Source organism: Heterodontus francisci, chromosome 37 (genome assembly GCF_036365525.1).
Source record: "Heterodontus francisci isolate sHetFra1 chromosome 37, sHetFra1.hap1, whole genome shotgun sequence".
Classification (NCBI taxonomy): Eukaryota; Metazoa; Chordata; class Chondrichthyes; order Heterodontiformes; family Heterodontidae; genus Heterodontus; species Heterodontus francisci.
The window spans coordinates 24,304,936-24,321,550 of NC_090407.1; the positions used below are offsets into that span (position 1 = coordinate 24,304,936).

At 40.7% G+C, this 16,615-nt stretch overlaps 1 protein-coding gene across 1 annotated transcript; it reads left to right on the plus strand.

Annotated features, from left to right (window-relative positions):
* Nucleotides 1–14,798: 14,798 nt before the first annotated feature.
* Nucleotides 14,799–15,746, plus strand: LOC137352018 (olfactory receptor class A-like protein 4). The gene has a single exon (XM_068016994.1). It carries the CDS (start codon nt 14,799–14,801, stop codon nt 15,744–15,746), a length of 948 nt encoding a protein of 315 aa, XP_067873095.1.
* The last annotated feature ends 869 nt before the right edge of the window (nt 15,747–16,615 follow it).

Genomic DNA, 16,615 nt, shown 5'->3' on the forward strand with positions numbered 1-16,615 from the left:
CCTTGTTAAAACTATTAGCTTGAATTTTTTTCCTCTAGACCTGTTCTGTGCTAATATTCTTATCAATTACTGTTATTCTTACCCACATTAAATATTTTAATTTCCCAGCTCCTAGTTTAAACAATCGCCCTCGTTTAGAGAAAGTAAAAAAGGGAAATACAAACCAATCACTTACTTGCTTTCCTGTACCATCATACTTTAATTTTTACCTCTTTCTGGCTCTCAGCTCCCACTCTTTTTCAATCTACAATTACAGCTGGAAATTCCTTCCCCTGGCATTTGTTAGAGAAATCTCCAAGCCTGTTTGTGAAGATACTGAGACTAGGATGCCTTTGTGTAGATTGTTCATTGCTTGTCACAGAGCTTACTTCTGCTCACCAAATAACATCAACAACCAGTACTGGCTGGCTCTTCTTTATATATCCTCACTTGAATACAATTAACTAATTAACACCCAACACCGGTTCACCCTACTACCTTGAACTACCAGGTATTTATTCTCAATTAATAGAACTTCAGACCTGAACAGATACCCCCCTTTTTCTTTAAACTAAATACACATACATATATATATGAAAAATAAATAAAAAAACAAATAATGACAGATTTTTATTTACATTATTTATCATTAACTTTCAACAGCACCAGCCTTTAACATGCTGTATATTCCCCTCTTTAAAAAAAAAACTAGTTTAGAGAAAAAGCCATCTTATCGCTAAAAAAAAACTCTCCGCGTTTTCCTAACTTATCATAACACAAACCGGCCCTCTTCAAGGACATCCATCAATTTTTTCAAACAAGCACCTCTCTTAGTAAAACAATCCGATGGCTGTTGACATGCGTCAATCCATTTTATTTTGGAAATTTCCTTTCTTCCAACATTTTTTTTATACTTACGAGATCAATCTTTAACCTCTTTTCTGTGACACTTTTTGTCGAATGGACATTACCCCAAAGAGAATCGTTATCAATATAGCATTCTATAGGAAAACTCTTCTCCGATTGCCCGTTATACAAGAGTTCCTTTTAAATTCTCAATAAATACATACCCATATCTATCACTTCTACCAGTGCAGGTGTCTCAGCAGCTAAGGTGCTTTTAATTGTCCTTTTTATTTTCTTTGCTTCCCAGGCTAACAGACAACATTTATAATTTCTTTCCACCAAAAATATAATGAACCCTGCTGCGCTTGAATAACCATCGGGAAGATTAACGTGTGAGGCATCAATTTCATTTTTCTGGGTCACCCAGTGCTGGAAACCTGAGTGTACATTTATCAAAACGCAATCTCATCAATGTCTTATTTGCTTTCAGCACTTCCCCAACAGGAGCATGTTTCAGCATGGTACTCAATTCTGATACACCATAGCAAGAATCTAACCATCTCCCCATGACATTCAATGGCATTAACACTGCTGAATCCCCCACTATCAACATCCTAGGGCCTACCATTGACCAGAAACTGAACTGCAGTAGCCATATAAATACCGTGGCTACAAGAGCAGGTCAGAGGCTAGGAATCCTGAGGCGAGTAACTCACCTCCTGACTCCCCAAAGCCTGTCCACCATCTACAAGGCACAAGTCAGGAGTGTGATGGAATACTCTCCACTTGCCTGGATGGGTGCAGCTCCAACAACACTCAAGAAGCTCGACACCATCCAGGACAAAGCAGCCTGCTTGATTGGCATCCCATCTACAAACATTCACTCCCTCCACCGCCGACGCACAGTGGCAGCAGTGTGTACCATCTACATGATGCACTGCAGCAATGCACCAAGGCTCCTTAGACAGCACCTTCCAAACCTGCGACCTCTACCAACTGGAAGGACAAGTAGCAAATGCATGGGAACACCACCACCTGCAAGTTCCCCTCCAAGTCACACACCATCCTGACTTGGAACTATATCGCCGTTCCTTCACTGTCGCTGGGTCAAAATCCTGGAACTCCCTTCCTAACAGCACTGTGGGTATACCTACCCCAAATGGACTGCAGCGGTTCAAGAAGGCAGCTCACCACCACCTTCTCAAGGGCAATTAGGGATGGGCAATAAATGCTGGCCTGGCCAGTGTTGCCCACAGCCCATGGATGAATAAAAAAAAACTGGCCTAGTTTGTGTGCACAACCAATTCATCTGCCTGATTAAGCTCCTTAACTGGTCTACTTCTTCCTTGATTGCAGAGTCTTCCTTTTGTGAGGATTTGGCCCGATTTATTGGAATCCTACTAACATTCTCTAGGTAAGACTGTTGATTTAGGGTTATCCCCAACTTAGTCTATTCATTCCAATATATTTAAAAGTTCCAGAAGCCCGACTTCCAATTTTAAATTCCTGCAGAACTTTACAACAAATTTCTCAAATGACTCAGATCCCCCCACAGAAAATCGTCCACATGACTGCTAGATTTTCTTCATAATACCAATAAAACATTGCTGGATCCACCTTTAGTTGAATACAACCAGCTTTTAGTAGGACGGACCTAAGTGAAAAATACCACACCCTGGATGCATCGTTTAGCCCATAAACACACTTGTTTAGCTTCCATAATTTCCCTTCTATATCTCCAGCTTCTTTTGGTGGCTTTAAAAATACTTGCCTTTGAAATTCCTCCTCATGCAAAAATGATGCTTTGATGTCAATAGACTTACATTCCCGTGAGTGTGTCGCTAAAAGGGCTAGGAAAATCCTCAAACTTGCTTTTCCTGCTGTTGGGGAATCCACTCTTAACTTCCTGGTAGCCTAGTCGTTTCTCAAATCCCTGAGCTACAAGTCTGGCCTTCGCTTTATACGTACCATCGGGAAGTACTTTCTCTGTACAGATCCATCTATGGGACAAAGCTGGTTGTCCTCTATCTGGCACCACTGTGTATGCACCAAAATCTCTCCAACTGTCAAGCTCTATTTGCTTGGTATCATTCATCAATTTACCATCTAACTTGTTAGTAGCCACTAGAGCTTCTCTATTGTAAGGGCTCTTACTTCTTGTGGTACTCCTCGCCTGCACTCTGCTCTAGTGAAATCACATCCCCACTAGATTTCCTATCTCTTTCTGGACTGCTACAACTCGACCTGTCCCTCCTATAACTAACTATAACTGTCCCTCCTTTCAAAAGTTCGTGACCTTTTCCTTGGACTATGATCATCCTCAGGCCCACTGTCTGAACTTATACTACATTTTCTGGCCTTCCACAATTTCACTTCCTTCTTCCAATCTATAGGTCTGCTATCCTATCCCTTGTCTTGCACATTCATCCAATGTTTGTATTTCCCTGTGGCCTTTCCTGCCCTTCCTATAATGGTGGCTTCCCTCCAATCACTAGTCCCTTCTGTCATATATGTCGCTCTGGTCCCAACTTTCGGTAGTTGGCCTTTGGGATAAATGGCCTTATCTAGATCTTCACGATCACTCAGTCCACTCTTAGTCAGCCCGTTATCGGCCACAATCTGTTGCTGACAAAGGTCCGACAGAGGTGCATGCGAAGTACGTGGTGCATCATCAGTGTCCATCATTTGTTCAGATTCTGTCAATGTATAATCAGTGCCAATAAGCCATGAGGAATGTACTCTAACGGTTTGGTTGCCTTGTTGCAAAATCACCATTTTGCCATCAGTGCCTATAACTTTTCCTGTGCCTCTCCATTCTTTCTGCCCTTCTCTTTTGAATACACTATATCCCCGGTATCAAAATTATTCTCTGATGGCCTAATCCAATATCTCAAAGCTCTCCTGATTTTTTTCTGAAACCTCCGCTTTAGTAAATGCTCTTCTTCCTGCATTCAGCTGTTCTGCAAAAATTGAACTAATTGTAATCCACTCTAAAGCTGGGGGATGATCCCACATTATCGAAAGTATTTTTGGATTCCTGCCATAAACTAATTGATATGGGCTGTAGCCCCCAACCATTTGAAGTGTGGTTTTCACATGTACTGCCCACGCCAGAGCAGTAGTCAATTTACAATTTGACTGGTCTGTTAAATTTTTCAGACTATTTCGTCAATCACGACATGATTTCTCTCACAAATCCCATTACTAAAAGGACTTTCTGCTGCTGTGTGCATTGCTACAATATTCATATTTTCACACATACTCCTGAACTCGTCATTAGCAAATTCTCCTCCATTGTCAGTTAGAAACCTAGCCAGTGCTCCCAGTCCTGTTCCTATCCACCTTTCCATTATCTTGTCCACTATTTCTCCTTTGTCTTTACTATAAATTACCGTCGACAGACTGAATCTAATCACCACGTCAATAAAGTGTAGAATAAAAATGTTTTTTTCTTTATCCCATACCTTCAAGTCCATCGCTACAGTTTCATTAAAGTCCCTTGCTAATGGGAGACTCATTATGGGTCGGATGGTGTCCTCCTGTATTTTTTTTATAGATATCACATTTTTCACTGATATCTTCGATAAGTTTAGTGTAGTCATCATCTATTACCCTTGCATCTTTTAACAGAACCTATGACAAGATGGATGTGTAAACTGTCGATGTAGTTTTGAAATAATTTGCCTTTCCTCCTTTAAATCCCTACCCCCGAATGCCATTAATAGCTCTTTAACATCCTGCTTAGAGATGTTGGTATCGCTAAAGGAATACAATACTATCCCGACTGTGTAAACCGCAAAGATACAGGTTTCCCAAAGACAATTGCCTTATCAGGTTCCATATCTAATTTCATCTGAGCCTTTTTCATAGACGGTTTACTTAACAGCAAAGGTATATCACTGGATACTACATCCGTACTAATAAAATGGTTTACCCCTGCTATTTTACATGGAATTATCACTCCTTTTAGTGATTTCAACATGTTGTCATCCCCAAACCTGAAACAGGTAGAACTGTCATATTCTTTGACCTTATTTCGGTCTTCCTTACTTAAAGAATCCAAGTCACACCTTAACCAGTCCACTCCACATATGTGGATGTACACCCACTGTCTAGTACTGTGCAATTGAACAAATCTGTGACTAGGACACTCATTACCGGACTGAAGCTTCTCATGACCAGTACAATTCCTTGTGATTGATCAGTAGTGTCATCCTCGCTTTCTGAACCTTCCACATCATGTGTCATCCTGGTATTCCTTCTTGGACAATGCAACGCATGGTGATACTTTGAGTCACATCAGAAACACATGTTGACCACCCCTGGGTTATTCCTGGGGTTCATCCTTCTGCCATAATTACCCAATTCCTGCCATCTGTTACAGCTGCCAAAAGGGTCTCTATCCTCATTAGTTTTGTGTGTGTTTTGCCTTTCGTACTAACATCTGGGCCCCATAAGTGAACGGCCTCGAAATGCTGCTAGCATTATATCCTCTGACTTCGGTGTCACCGCTAAAGAGCCCATCTGCACCACAAAAGCAGCCAGAAAGGAATGTTTTCCCAAACTCTAATTCGGCTGATGCCGATGGATACACGACGCACCCACGTTAGCATGCTTACGCGATACACACATGCACATGGAGACAGAAAAGAGCTGAAGAAAAATAAAGTGGAAAAGTTTGAGGCAATATCTGAAGAAGTTATTGTTATGGTTCTTTGAGCTCACTGTAGTGTCCTTGATTGCATGTAGATATTGCTTTTCGTTGGGGCCCTGTATTCTTCTTAAACCTTGTTCATTGTAGGAGACTTTTCTCTCTTGGGGTTCATGTGTCTTCAGTGGATTCAGAGGTTTGTGAGAAAGAGACGGGAGCAGACAGGAGAGATCTTCTCAGTCCAGGAGCAAACAGACACTCTTGAGTTCAAACTGTTTGTACAATTCAGAAAAACCCAGGTTGCCAAGCAGGTTACTCATGTGACTAACTGGTCTGGCCACGTCTTAGATTGTATCACCTTAGCAGTCTCTGGAATGCTCCTCTTACACACAATACCTGGTGATCAAGGTCCATTGTGGGTTGAATGTGTCAGGGAATGGTCCTTTGTCCTTCCAAGCACCATCTATTAATATGCAAATGTATTTTCCAGCAACGGCTGATCTGTTTAACAAGTCCTTTCTTCACTCCAGTAACCGTTTAAAATCAATGTTTATGACAAAATTAATGTGCCTCATTCTGGGCAGGTGAGGGCCTAGCATGACAATATATACACACTTGAATACAATTAACTAATTAACACCCAAAACCTGTTCACCCTATACCTTGAACTACCAGGTATTTATCATCCATTAACAGAACTTCAGACCCTAACAGCATTTAGTTGTCCACAGCATAGAGGAGATCACACCTGGGGTGGAGAATATTAGACTGGAGGAAGTGCATGTAAATTGTTGTCTCACATGGAAGGAATTGTGACTGAAGGGATGTTGCAAATCCTGTGACAGTAAAATGAATGTCAGAGGATGGTCAGCTAGAATCTGAAGTAGTGGTTGATTGAACAAGTGAATCCCAAAGTGAACAATTACTCCTGAAGTTGAAAAGGGAAGATGTGTTTACTGATGGGATCCTGCTGAAGCAGTGATAGAAATAACAAAAATGATTTGACAAATGGGGAAGCTATTGGGGGTGAAAGGTGAAGACAAGGGAGATCCAGTCACATTGCGAGAGGAGGGGAAAACAAGACAGCAGAGTCGTGGGGAACGGGCCAGGCATTGTCAAAGGCCCTGCTCCCACACAACCAAAGGGAAACCTTGATTAAGGAAAAGGAGCTTTTCAGAAGCTCCAGTGTGAAAATTGTGCTCATCAAAGCAAATACAATGGTGATGGAAAAACAGAAAGAAAGGGGTGGTCTCTTTATAGGAAGCATCTGGGAAGATGTGCAATCCAGATATTTGTGGGCTTATGAAAGGTGTAAGTGGAAAGCATATCAGAGATTAACAGAGAGAAATCCAGAATGAGAAAGGAAAGGTTAGAGCAGAACCATTTGAAGGTGAGTAATGCATTGAAATCCTTGTCTGGGAAATTATGGTTTGTTGTTTAGTATTGGGGGTCACAATCCAGAGGGTTCAATTTGAAACATAACCTTGTCTTTTTGTAGATGCTGACAAATCTGTTGTGTATTTCCATCATTGACAGTTGTTTTTATTTGTTCACAGGCTTGTTTACTGCCATGAATCAGCAGGGCTGTGGAATTGTTGTGCAAAAGTGCTTCTGTTGATGGACTGATGTTGCTTCCTTTGAGGGGGTCTGGTGAATATCCACACTAAGCTGCGTTTGTCTCTGTACATTTAATTCATAGAATGAGACTAAACACATGTGACAGATTTATTGAGTGAATTAAAAATGAAAAGAACAGTTGTAGTGTTCCAGCTTTGTTACACAGACAGTGATATAAAAATTGCAGGACTGTGTCATTGTGCGGGGATTCTGTCCAAGGCAAGGTATGGGTTAATGTCAAAGTAGAATATTTTAATTCAGGATCATGAAGAAAGCTTTAAAATAATAAGGTTTTGGCCTACCCATGACTTTTATCATAAGTCAGATTTCCCCTTTTCGCAGCATAAGGAGAGAAAACCTTTTGGAAGTGAAAGATTATATAGTTGTGAACTGATCTATGTTGGTGCATTTTCATGCTTGTCAGGAAGAGGGATGTTAATGTTGGGAATTGCAATATGAACATTTTTGGCACCTCGTGTTAGCTTCAACTGCTCCCAGATCACACACAACACAGACTGGATCCAAACTATCATTCCAATTAAACTTCATGAGCATTTGCCTTATGCATCTGTACATTACACTTAAACTTGCTATGCCAGTGATATATGTACAGCATACAATAGGAAATCCTATTACACATATTTTTGATATTGTGCTGGGGCATTCAGGGCATTTTACTGACCTCTAAATTTGGTGAGCTTCTTCCAACTGAAAAGAGTTTATTGAGTAGTTAGATAGTTTCATTGGTTGTGAGATATGACATTTTACTGGATCACTTTATACAACTTGGCTTGTCATAATCTAACACTTTGCATGTAGCTCCAGTTCCGTACTGAGGGAGTGCTGCACTGTCAGAGGTGCCATCCTTTGGATGAGATGTTAAACCGAGGCACTGTCACCCTCACAGGTGGGCATTTCCATGGCATTATTCCAAAGAAGAGCAAGGGAGTTCTCCTGGCTACTATTTATCCCCTAATCAACATCATTAAAACAAATTATCTGGTCACTATCACACTGCTGTTTGTGGGACCTTGCTGTGTCCAAATTGGCTACTGTATTTCCTACCTTACAACCTTGACAACAATTTAAGGTAATTTATTGTCTGTGAAGTGCTTTGGAAGTCCTGAGGTCTTGAAAGACATAATTGCAAGCCTCTCTTTATGCTGTTGTTCTGACCTCTTACATAAATATTCCTAATTTTATAGAATGTTTTTTAAGGCATTGTGGCAATCCTTTAGTAATTTTGCATTTTCTATTAGGATTTACTAGGACAGTAAATCATTCAGGAATTTTGGCATGGCTACCACAGAAAGGAAGCCAAGAAAACCTTGCACCAATATTGCAAATAGTCATCAAACTCTGTAGAAGAGACCCAGAGCAAATCAATAATCTGAATGGGCAGCAGTCTTTGGAGAAGGAATTTGGCCATCTCCAGGAAGGGAAATGTCATATTTGGAATTTGTCATGCAGGTTCCCACCTGCCAAGAATGAGGCACATTAATTTTGCCACATGGACATTAAGTTTCAACTTGTTGCTGGGAAGAAGAAAAGGCTTGTTACAAGGAATTGCCAGGCCCCTGGCTGGAAAGACATTTTTGCATCTTAGCAGACAGTGTTGGAACAAAGGAGCTATCCCCTGCTACAGTAAGACCAGGTGAAGGCAGAAAGAGAACCCTAGACTGCTTTCTCAACTGGTTGTAACAAATTTTTAACTATTTTCCCCAGAAAGGATTTGGAAAAGAATCACATATAAATGCTGTGTTTAAAAGCAAAGTATATGCAGACAAGTAAAAAAAAAAGATGAAAGATGGCTCAAATGCACTAAAAGTGTCCGTAGCCTATCTCAGTAATTAATTAACACCTTACACCTACTGTGTTGCGAAGGCTGTGGTCCGAGGCACATGGCAGGGGTTGTTTGGCATGAGCCTTCTCCTCTGGTTGTGAATATAAGGAGATAAAAGATAAGGACAAAAACACTAAGTCACTTTTTTAAACAGAAAGCTAGGAAGGGTAGACTTTTGCGAGACTCAGATGGTTAGAATGCTGAAAAGAGTTAGCTTATTTTACTTGAGTAAAACAAAATGACCCACTAACATGGGGAAAGATAGCGCATTCATTATTTTGTATTACTATGCAAAGACACGTAGTACTGATTGAATTAAGTGAGTCTGATTGTGACTTTTACTCTGTGTGTTCACTTTCCGTCTGTGAAATAAAGCAGCTTAAGCATTCATATCTGACCTAGGAGGAGAAATCTGGCAATTTCTAGGTTGAGTCTGGCCTCTTCTTGGGGAGTGAGGCCTGAATAAGTGACAATTCTTTCAGGTTCTTCAGTATAATGTTCTGCACCTGGATCATACTCTCACTTTATAAGAATTCAGGCTACTACTTTGATGTTTGAACCAAATTTGTCTATAAATGTGGAATAGATTAATCTAGACAGTGAAGATCTAGAGTCCACCCAGAGTGCTACATTTACCCACTAAGCCAAGAGGAGCACTTTGGATGAAAGTTTTTGCGCCAGCTTCAGAGCAGTGGGACAGTGGACCTATTTGTTTTGTGCTGTTTGCTGTGTCAGTAATTCTAACACATTAACTAATTAGTCTGTCATGTATGCCTTGCTGCAGTATAGAAGGGAATCCCTCATGGGCATTAAGCTATTTGAACTTAATTCTGAAATGTTTATCCACAAAATGCTCTCAACCTCCATCACAGCTAGACTGAACTTGGATTTCTGTAGTTTTAACCACAACCATTTTTGTGAAGAGAAAAATACACAGGTGAGAGTCGTGTATAGTTTATAGAATGGGCTTAAATGCAACATTTCTGACAGGACTGCAGTAAAAGTTATTAATGAGCAAATGAGCTGTGCAATGTTTTAGGTTTTTTTGACAAGACACCTCTAAAGTATTGTTAAACAAAGGGCAGACATTCAGTGAGGTAAGAACATTGGTTAAAAACTCTCAGCAGAAAGATTTCTGAAACGACAAGCTAGAAATTACTGTTGATATGACTGGATGAATGCATTTGTAGGCTGTTGCTTTGCTATTTTACAAAGGCTTATTTTAAATAGTTTTTAATGCCTTTGTGAAATTAGCAGAAAGAGAAACCCAGGCAAGTATGTTGAGCATTTCTCCCTAAACTCACCAGTGACTTCTGACCTTAGAAAATTTACTGACGAGTGATGAAGTAAAATCTCGACCATGAGGTAAGGTGTCTGTTTATTTTTTTTAATTCATTCATGGGATGTGGGCGACGCTGGCCAGGCCAGCATTTATTGCCCATCCCTAATTGCCCTTGAGAAGGTGGTGGTGAGCTGACTTCTTGAACCGCTGCAGTCCATTTGGGGTAGGTATACCCACAGTGCTGTTAGGAAGGGAGTTCCAGGATTTTGACCCAGCGACAGTGAAGGAATGGCGATATAGTTCCAAGTCAGGATGGTGTGTGACTTGGAGGGGAACTTGCAGGTGGTGGTGTTCCCATGTATTTGCTGCCCTTGTCCTTCTAGTTGGTAGAGGTCGCGGGTTTGGAAGGTGCTGTCTAAGGAGCCTTGGTGCATTGCTGCAGTGCATCTTGTAGATGGTACACACTGCTGACACTGTGCGTCGGTAGTGAAGGGAGTGAATGTTTGTAGATGGGATGCCAATCAAGCAGGCTGCTTTGTCCTGGATGGTGTCGAGCTTCTTGAGTGTTGTTGGAGCTACACCCATCCAAGCAAGTGGAGAGTATTCCATCACACTCCTGACTTGTGCCGTGTAGATTGTGGACAGGCTTTGGGGAGTCAGGAGGTGAGTTACTCGCCTCAGGATTCCTAGCCTCTGACCTGCTCTTGTAGCCACGGAATTTATATGGCTACTCCAGTTCAGTTTCTGGTCAATGGTAACCCCTAGAATGTTGATAGTGGGGGATTCAGCGATGGTAATACTGTTGAATGTCAAGGGGAGATGGTTAGATTCTCTCTTGTTGGAGATGGTCATTGCCTGGCACTTGTATTGCTTCCTTTATGTGATTAAATGTCTTTTGCTTAGATGGATTCAATGGAAGTCACCCATTCTTCATTACTGTTCATGAAGGTTTCTGAAGGATCCTGTTAAGGAAAGTAATAACTGAAAAATATCTCCCTCCCTGAGCTAACTTCACATATTGTTCGATCTAGGATTCTGAAACCTGGAAACTCCCATGTTTGCTTTCAGGCATCCATTGCTGGATTGAAGGAATCTAGTGGAGAAAAAAGTGTCAGCATAGACATCCTCAGTGTATTTGGTAAATGTATTGAGATACAGTGCTTATTCTAGTTAGCACTGCACTCTGGTATAGTGACAGGCTATACATTGGACAGGCACTTTTTATTCATTCTCGGGATGTGGGTGTTGCTGGCAAGGCCAACACTTATTGCTCATCTATAATTCCCCTTGAAAAGATGTTGGTGAGCCACCTTCTTTAATACAATTGGCTTAATAGGCCATTTCAGAGGGCAGTTAAGAGTCAACTACATTGCTGTGAGTCTGGAGACACACATAAACCAGACCAGGTAAGGACAGCAGATTTCCTTCCCTAAAGGACATTAGTAAACCAGATGGGTTTTTATGACAACCCAGTAGCTTCACGGTCACCATTGCTGCTATTAGCTTTTTACTCCAGATTTATTTAATTAATTGAATTTAAATTGCCTAACTGTTTTGTGGAATTTAAACTCATGTCTCTGGATCATTCATCAAGGCCTCTGGATTACTAGTCCAGTAACATAACCAGTATGCTACCCCACCCTATTGTAGAATTGCAAATACCGCAGAAGGGATCGACAGTATCATGGAATCACAAAGACTTGGCCCAAGGATATGGACCATGGAGTAATTTCACAAGAGTATAGATTATTCTAAAGGGGAACAAATGGGAGAAGGAGCGGTTATGTATGTTAAAGATGCCCTGATGGTACTTATGATGGACAGCTCATGTTCAGGTTCAGAATGCTTGGGAACTTTTTGGGATACACTGAACAAGAAAAATGGAATAAAAACACTTGTTATAAGTATTTATTATAGAAATCTGTTAGATGAATCTTATACAGGGAGTCTATTATATGAGTACATTAAAGAACTCTATTACAGGGAGTCTGTCATATGAGTATGTTATCATTTACAAGTCTGTAGTACCCTAACAGTATACACCAATCTGTCATTCTTTGTTCCTTCCTTATTCTTCCAATGTCAGCCTTCCTGTAATTAAAATTCTTAGTTGTACTCTTTATTTCGATCGTAACTCTTACTTCAAGCTTTAATATGTTGTAGCCATTGTTAGAGAGTTTTTTTCTGACTCTGAATGTGTCCACCATTCCCTAACCATTCATAAAAAACAAGCCTTTTACTCTTATATAATAAAAGCAAAATACTGCAGATGCTGGAAATCTGAAATAAAAACAAGAAATGCTGGAAATACTCAGAAGGTCTGGCAGCATCTGTGCAGAGAGGAACAGAGTTAACATTTCAGGTCAGAGACCCTTCTTCAGAACTGACAAATATTAGAAATGTAAAAGGTTTTAAGCAGGTAAAGCAGGGGTGGGGCAAGAGATAATAAAGGTGAAGGTGTTGATAGGACAGGGTCACAGAGAACAACTGACCAGAAGGTCATGGAACAAAGGCGAACGGTATGTTAATGGTATGCTGAAAGACAAAGCGTTAGTAAAGAGAGGGTGTGAATGACTGTAAGGCACAGAGCACTCCAAGCACAAACATAAAAAAACACATTTAAAAAACCAAAACGGTGGGTAAACACAGTGGAAACAAACTAAACAAACTGAAAAACCTAAAATAAAATAACCAAATAAAAAAGGAAAAAGAAAAAATAACTAAACATAAGAAGGGGGGACCCGTCATGCTCTGAAATTATTGAATTCAATGTTCAGTCCGACAGGCTGTAGTGTGCCTAATCGGTAAATGAGGTGCTGTTCCTTGAGCCTTTTACTCTTCCTTTGCAGCAACTATAATTACTTAGTTACATAACAGTCCATAATCGTATCCATAAAAAGGTCTAGTTCCATGATGATGCACTTGCAGCCGGGAACAAGAGACACGGATTGGAGAGTCAGGGCTGCAATCAGGCTGCATTTCATGCCCCTCTAGGACTGTTCCCCCCAATGGGAGCTCTTGATCACAGCATTACCCCCATAGCAATTCACTTTAATTTATGTTTGCTATATTCATTCCTCCTTTTGTGGTTGGTTAGGTGTTGGCATCTTTCCATCTATGAAAGATGATCAGAAGAAGACATTCAATTCTGGAATATTTTAGGATGGGTTCAATTGACACCTCTTAACTTTGAAGATTTGTCCTATGTCCTTGTCAGACAGTTTGAACACACAAAGGCCAAGCTTTTTTCTTTGGTGGCCATTTTGTATGCATTGTTCACTTTTTAAAATAAGGGTTCATTTTTTAAAAGACAAAGTTAGTTTTTATAACTCCAGAGTTTAATCTATTTATTGTTGTATCATTGCACTTCTGATGTGCATGACAAGGTTCCCTGGGATGATACCAGTTGAGAGATTAGTTATTGAAGAAAGGCTCAAAACATTGGGGCATGGTGAAGGTTAAGGGAGCACTGATAGAGGTTTTGAAAACTATGTAATGTTTTAAGAGGGTAAACAGTGAAAGATGATTTCCACAGTTTGAAGAATCAGTAAGAAGGGGATATCAACTCAGGATTATCAGATTTTGTTTCCCATCTAGCCTCCTATGTGCTGGATACTGTTGTGGTACTGGATATTGATTGAGGACCTGATAGAGATGTAGGACTCTTGATTCAGTACGTTGGATAAGTATTAAGGAGAAGGTCTTCTCAATGAGAAGATAATGAATAACTGGAAAAGGTGATTCAGCAGTTGCATCTTCAGTCTGCTCTGATTCATCAACTTACTGCTGTTCATTGCTTGCCTCCCCAGGTGCTGCATGGTGATGCCATGTTATACTATGAAACTGTGTATCAAACAGTTTCATGTTAACTTGACCAGAATGTGTGCCACATGTACCTCATCTCTGCCCATATTTACACTCTTATATCCCATTTGCACACATTTATCGGACAATAGATGAAAATCAGAGCAATATAACACTTTTAACATAGCAAAGCACACATGCCAATGTGTTGCTTTGAGCAGGAGAAGGGGGTGTTGGGGAAGTTGGCAGAATTGGGATCAAAGAGAAAGGTGATATGGTAGTTTTTGAAGGAGGAAGAGAGGCAATGATGTGAACGAGTTTAGCAATGGAGGGTGCATTGGGATATGTTAGCTGAAGACTGTGGTGTCAAAGATGAATTGAAAGGAGAGGGGCTAGAAGAAGTAAGAATGTGTGCAGACATTGAGTGGGTTGAGGACATGCAGGAATTTGTAAACAAGGTCCTGGGTTTTAAAACCAATGTATTTGAAATGGAGAGCCAGTGGAGTTTTAGTCAGGGTAAGCATGATAAGGTGAGTAGGTCTTAGTATGGATAGGAAATGGGTATCAGATACCTTTAGAACTTACTAATTACAGAACAATAATAAAGAATTAACCCAAAAACCCCTCAAAAATGGATTTGAAAGTTAATCAGCTTTCTTTTTAGTATTTAAATTTCAAGGGCTTCATGAGTTGTTTTCTCGAAGACTATTATATTGATTATTTTGCAATGCCTGTCTTATTTCAGTAATCCTCAGTAGATGCAGTGCTGATGTAACATGGCGGAACATCCTGTGCAAGTTTTCGTATATGGTTTGCTTGTATCCTGCGGGATTTTTGGAAACGCTCTGGTTATCTGGATTGCTGCTGACTCCACCCGAGAAAACCGTTATCTCGCCTCATCCGACCTCATTCTGATGAACATTGCAGCAGCAAACTTGATGATTTCCCTGACCAGGAACACCTTGCTTCTGACGTTTGACGCTGGACTGTCTGTCTCTTTCTCCGATGAGGGCTGCAAATTGATGATGTTCATCTGGACCTGGCTGAGGTCAGCAAGTATCTGGGTCACCCTCAGTCTAAGCCTGTTCCACTTTATGACAATCAGAACAAGCCGGAGCATGTTAGAAAGGTTAAATGAGAGGAGGAGGGTTGTGTGGGCCCTGGTGGTGGAGTGGGCTTTGAGCCTGGTCTACTCAAGCTTTGCCCTGCCATACTCATCCAATTCAAAGAATAACAGTACCAATAACATAATGGTGATCAGTAGCACTATCAGACCTTTACTCGGCTGCGTGTGGACATTTCCAAATGAAATTAGTGGTCTCACATACGCAATGGTCTCTGTCGTGATACATGAAGCAATCCCAGTTAGTTTAATGATATTCGCAAACACTGCCACCTTATTATTTCTCTACAAGCACTACAGGAAAACCCAGGATGTCCAATTCTCCAATAGCCACGTCAATACTGAATGGAGAGCAGCCAAGACCATCCTATACCTGATTTTGCTATTCATTTTCTCTTGGGGCACCCATGTATTTTCAGTGAATTATTATAATTTTAAGGGTAGTCCCTCGACACGCTACATGCTAATTATCGCCAGGTTCTCTGCCTCAGGATTTGTGGGTTTCTACCCACTGGTGGTGGCGACTGGACACAGCAAATTAAGAAAGAAAATAAGATACTTCCTGAAGTGTGGGGGGCTGAATTTCACACAACAGAAGTGACTATCCTGTCTGCAGTGATAAATGGCTACCTAGAGTGTGTGGATTTCTTGTTAAACCTTTCAAAAGTGTGCCATTTACAGGAATAGCCTGTAAGTGATTAGAGCTGTGGGATTTCTTTGTTGATGGCTTACGTTTTATTTCATGTATGATGCAATATCAACACATGCCCTCAGAAGTTTATGAAAATTATGGTCTGAACCACTAGGCCCCATCCTTCAATTACCTAAGGCACTAAGGACATAGGAACAGGAATAGGCCATTCAGCCCCTCAAGCCTGTTCTGCCTTTCAAATAGATCATGGCTGATCTGTAGTTCAACCTGATTGCTCCACATTCCTTCTAAACCTAACGTAACAAAAATCAAATAATCTCAGTCTTGAAAGCTGCAACTGATCCAGCATCCACAGACGTTTGGGGGAGAGAGTTCCAGTTTTCTGCTATGCTCTCTAAATGGTCTGCCTCTACCCAATCAAATCCTTGAATCACTTTAAATACCTTGATCAGATCACCCCTCAATCTTCAGCATTCACAGAATACGAGTCAAGTTTATGCAACCTCTCCTCATAATTTAACCCTTTTAGGTCCACTATCGTTCTGGTGAATCTGTTCTGCAAGGCCTCCAAGGCTAGTATATCCTTCATGTGATGCGGTGCCCAGAACTGAACGCAGTACTCCAGATGGGGTCTGACCAAGACTTTATACAACTGAAGTATAACCTCCTCTTCTTTGTATTCCAGCCACCTTGAAAGAAAGGCTAACATTCCATTAACCTTTTGGATTGCTTTTAATAACGTGCGTACATAGATACCCAGATCTCTTAGTTTCTCAACAGCTCTTAGTTCCTCAATATTTAGAAAATACTCTGATTTG

Coding starts and splice junctions, on each gene's coding strand:
- LOC137352018 (XM_068016994.1), top strand. CDS start 14,799: ATGGCGGAACATCCTGTGCAAGTTTTCGTATATGGTTTGCTTGTATCC.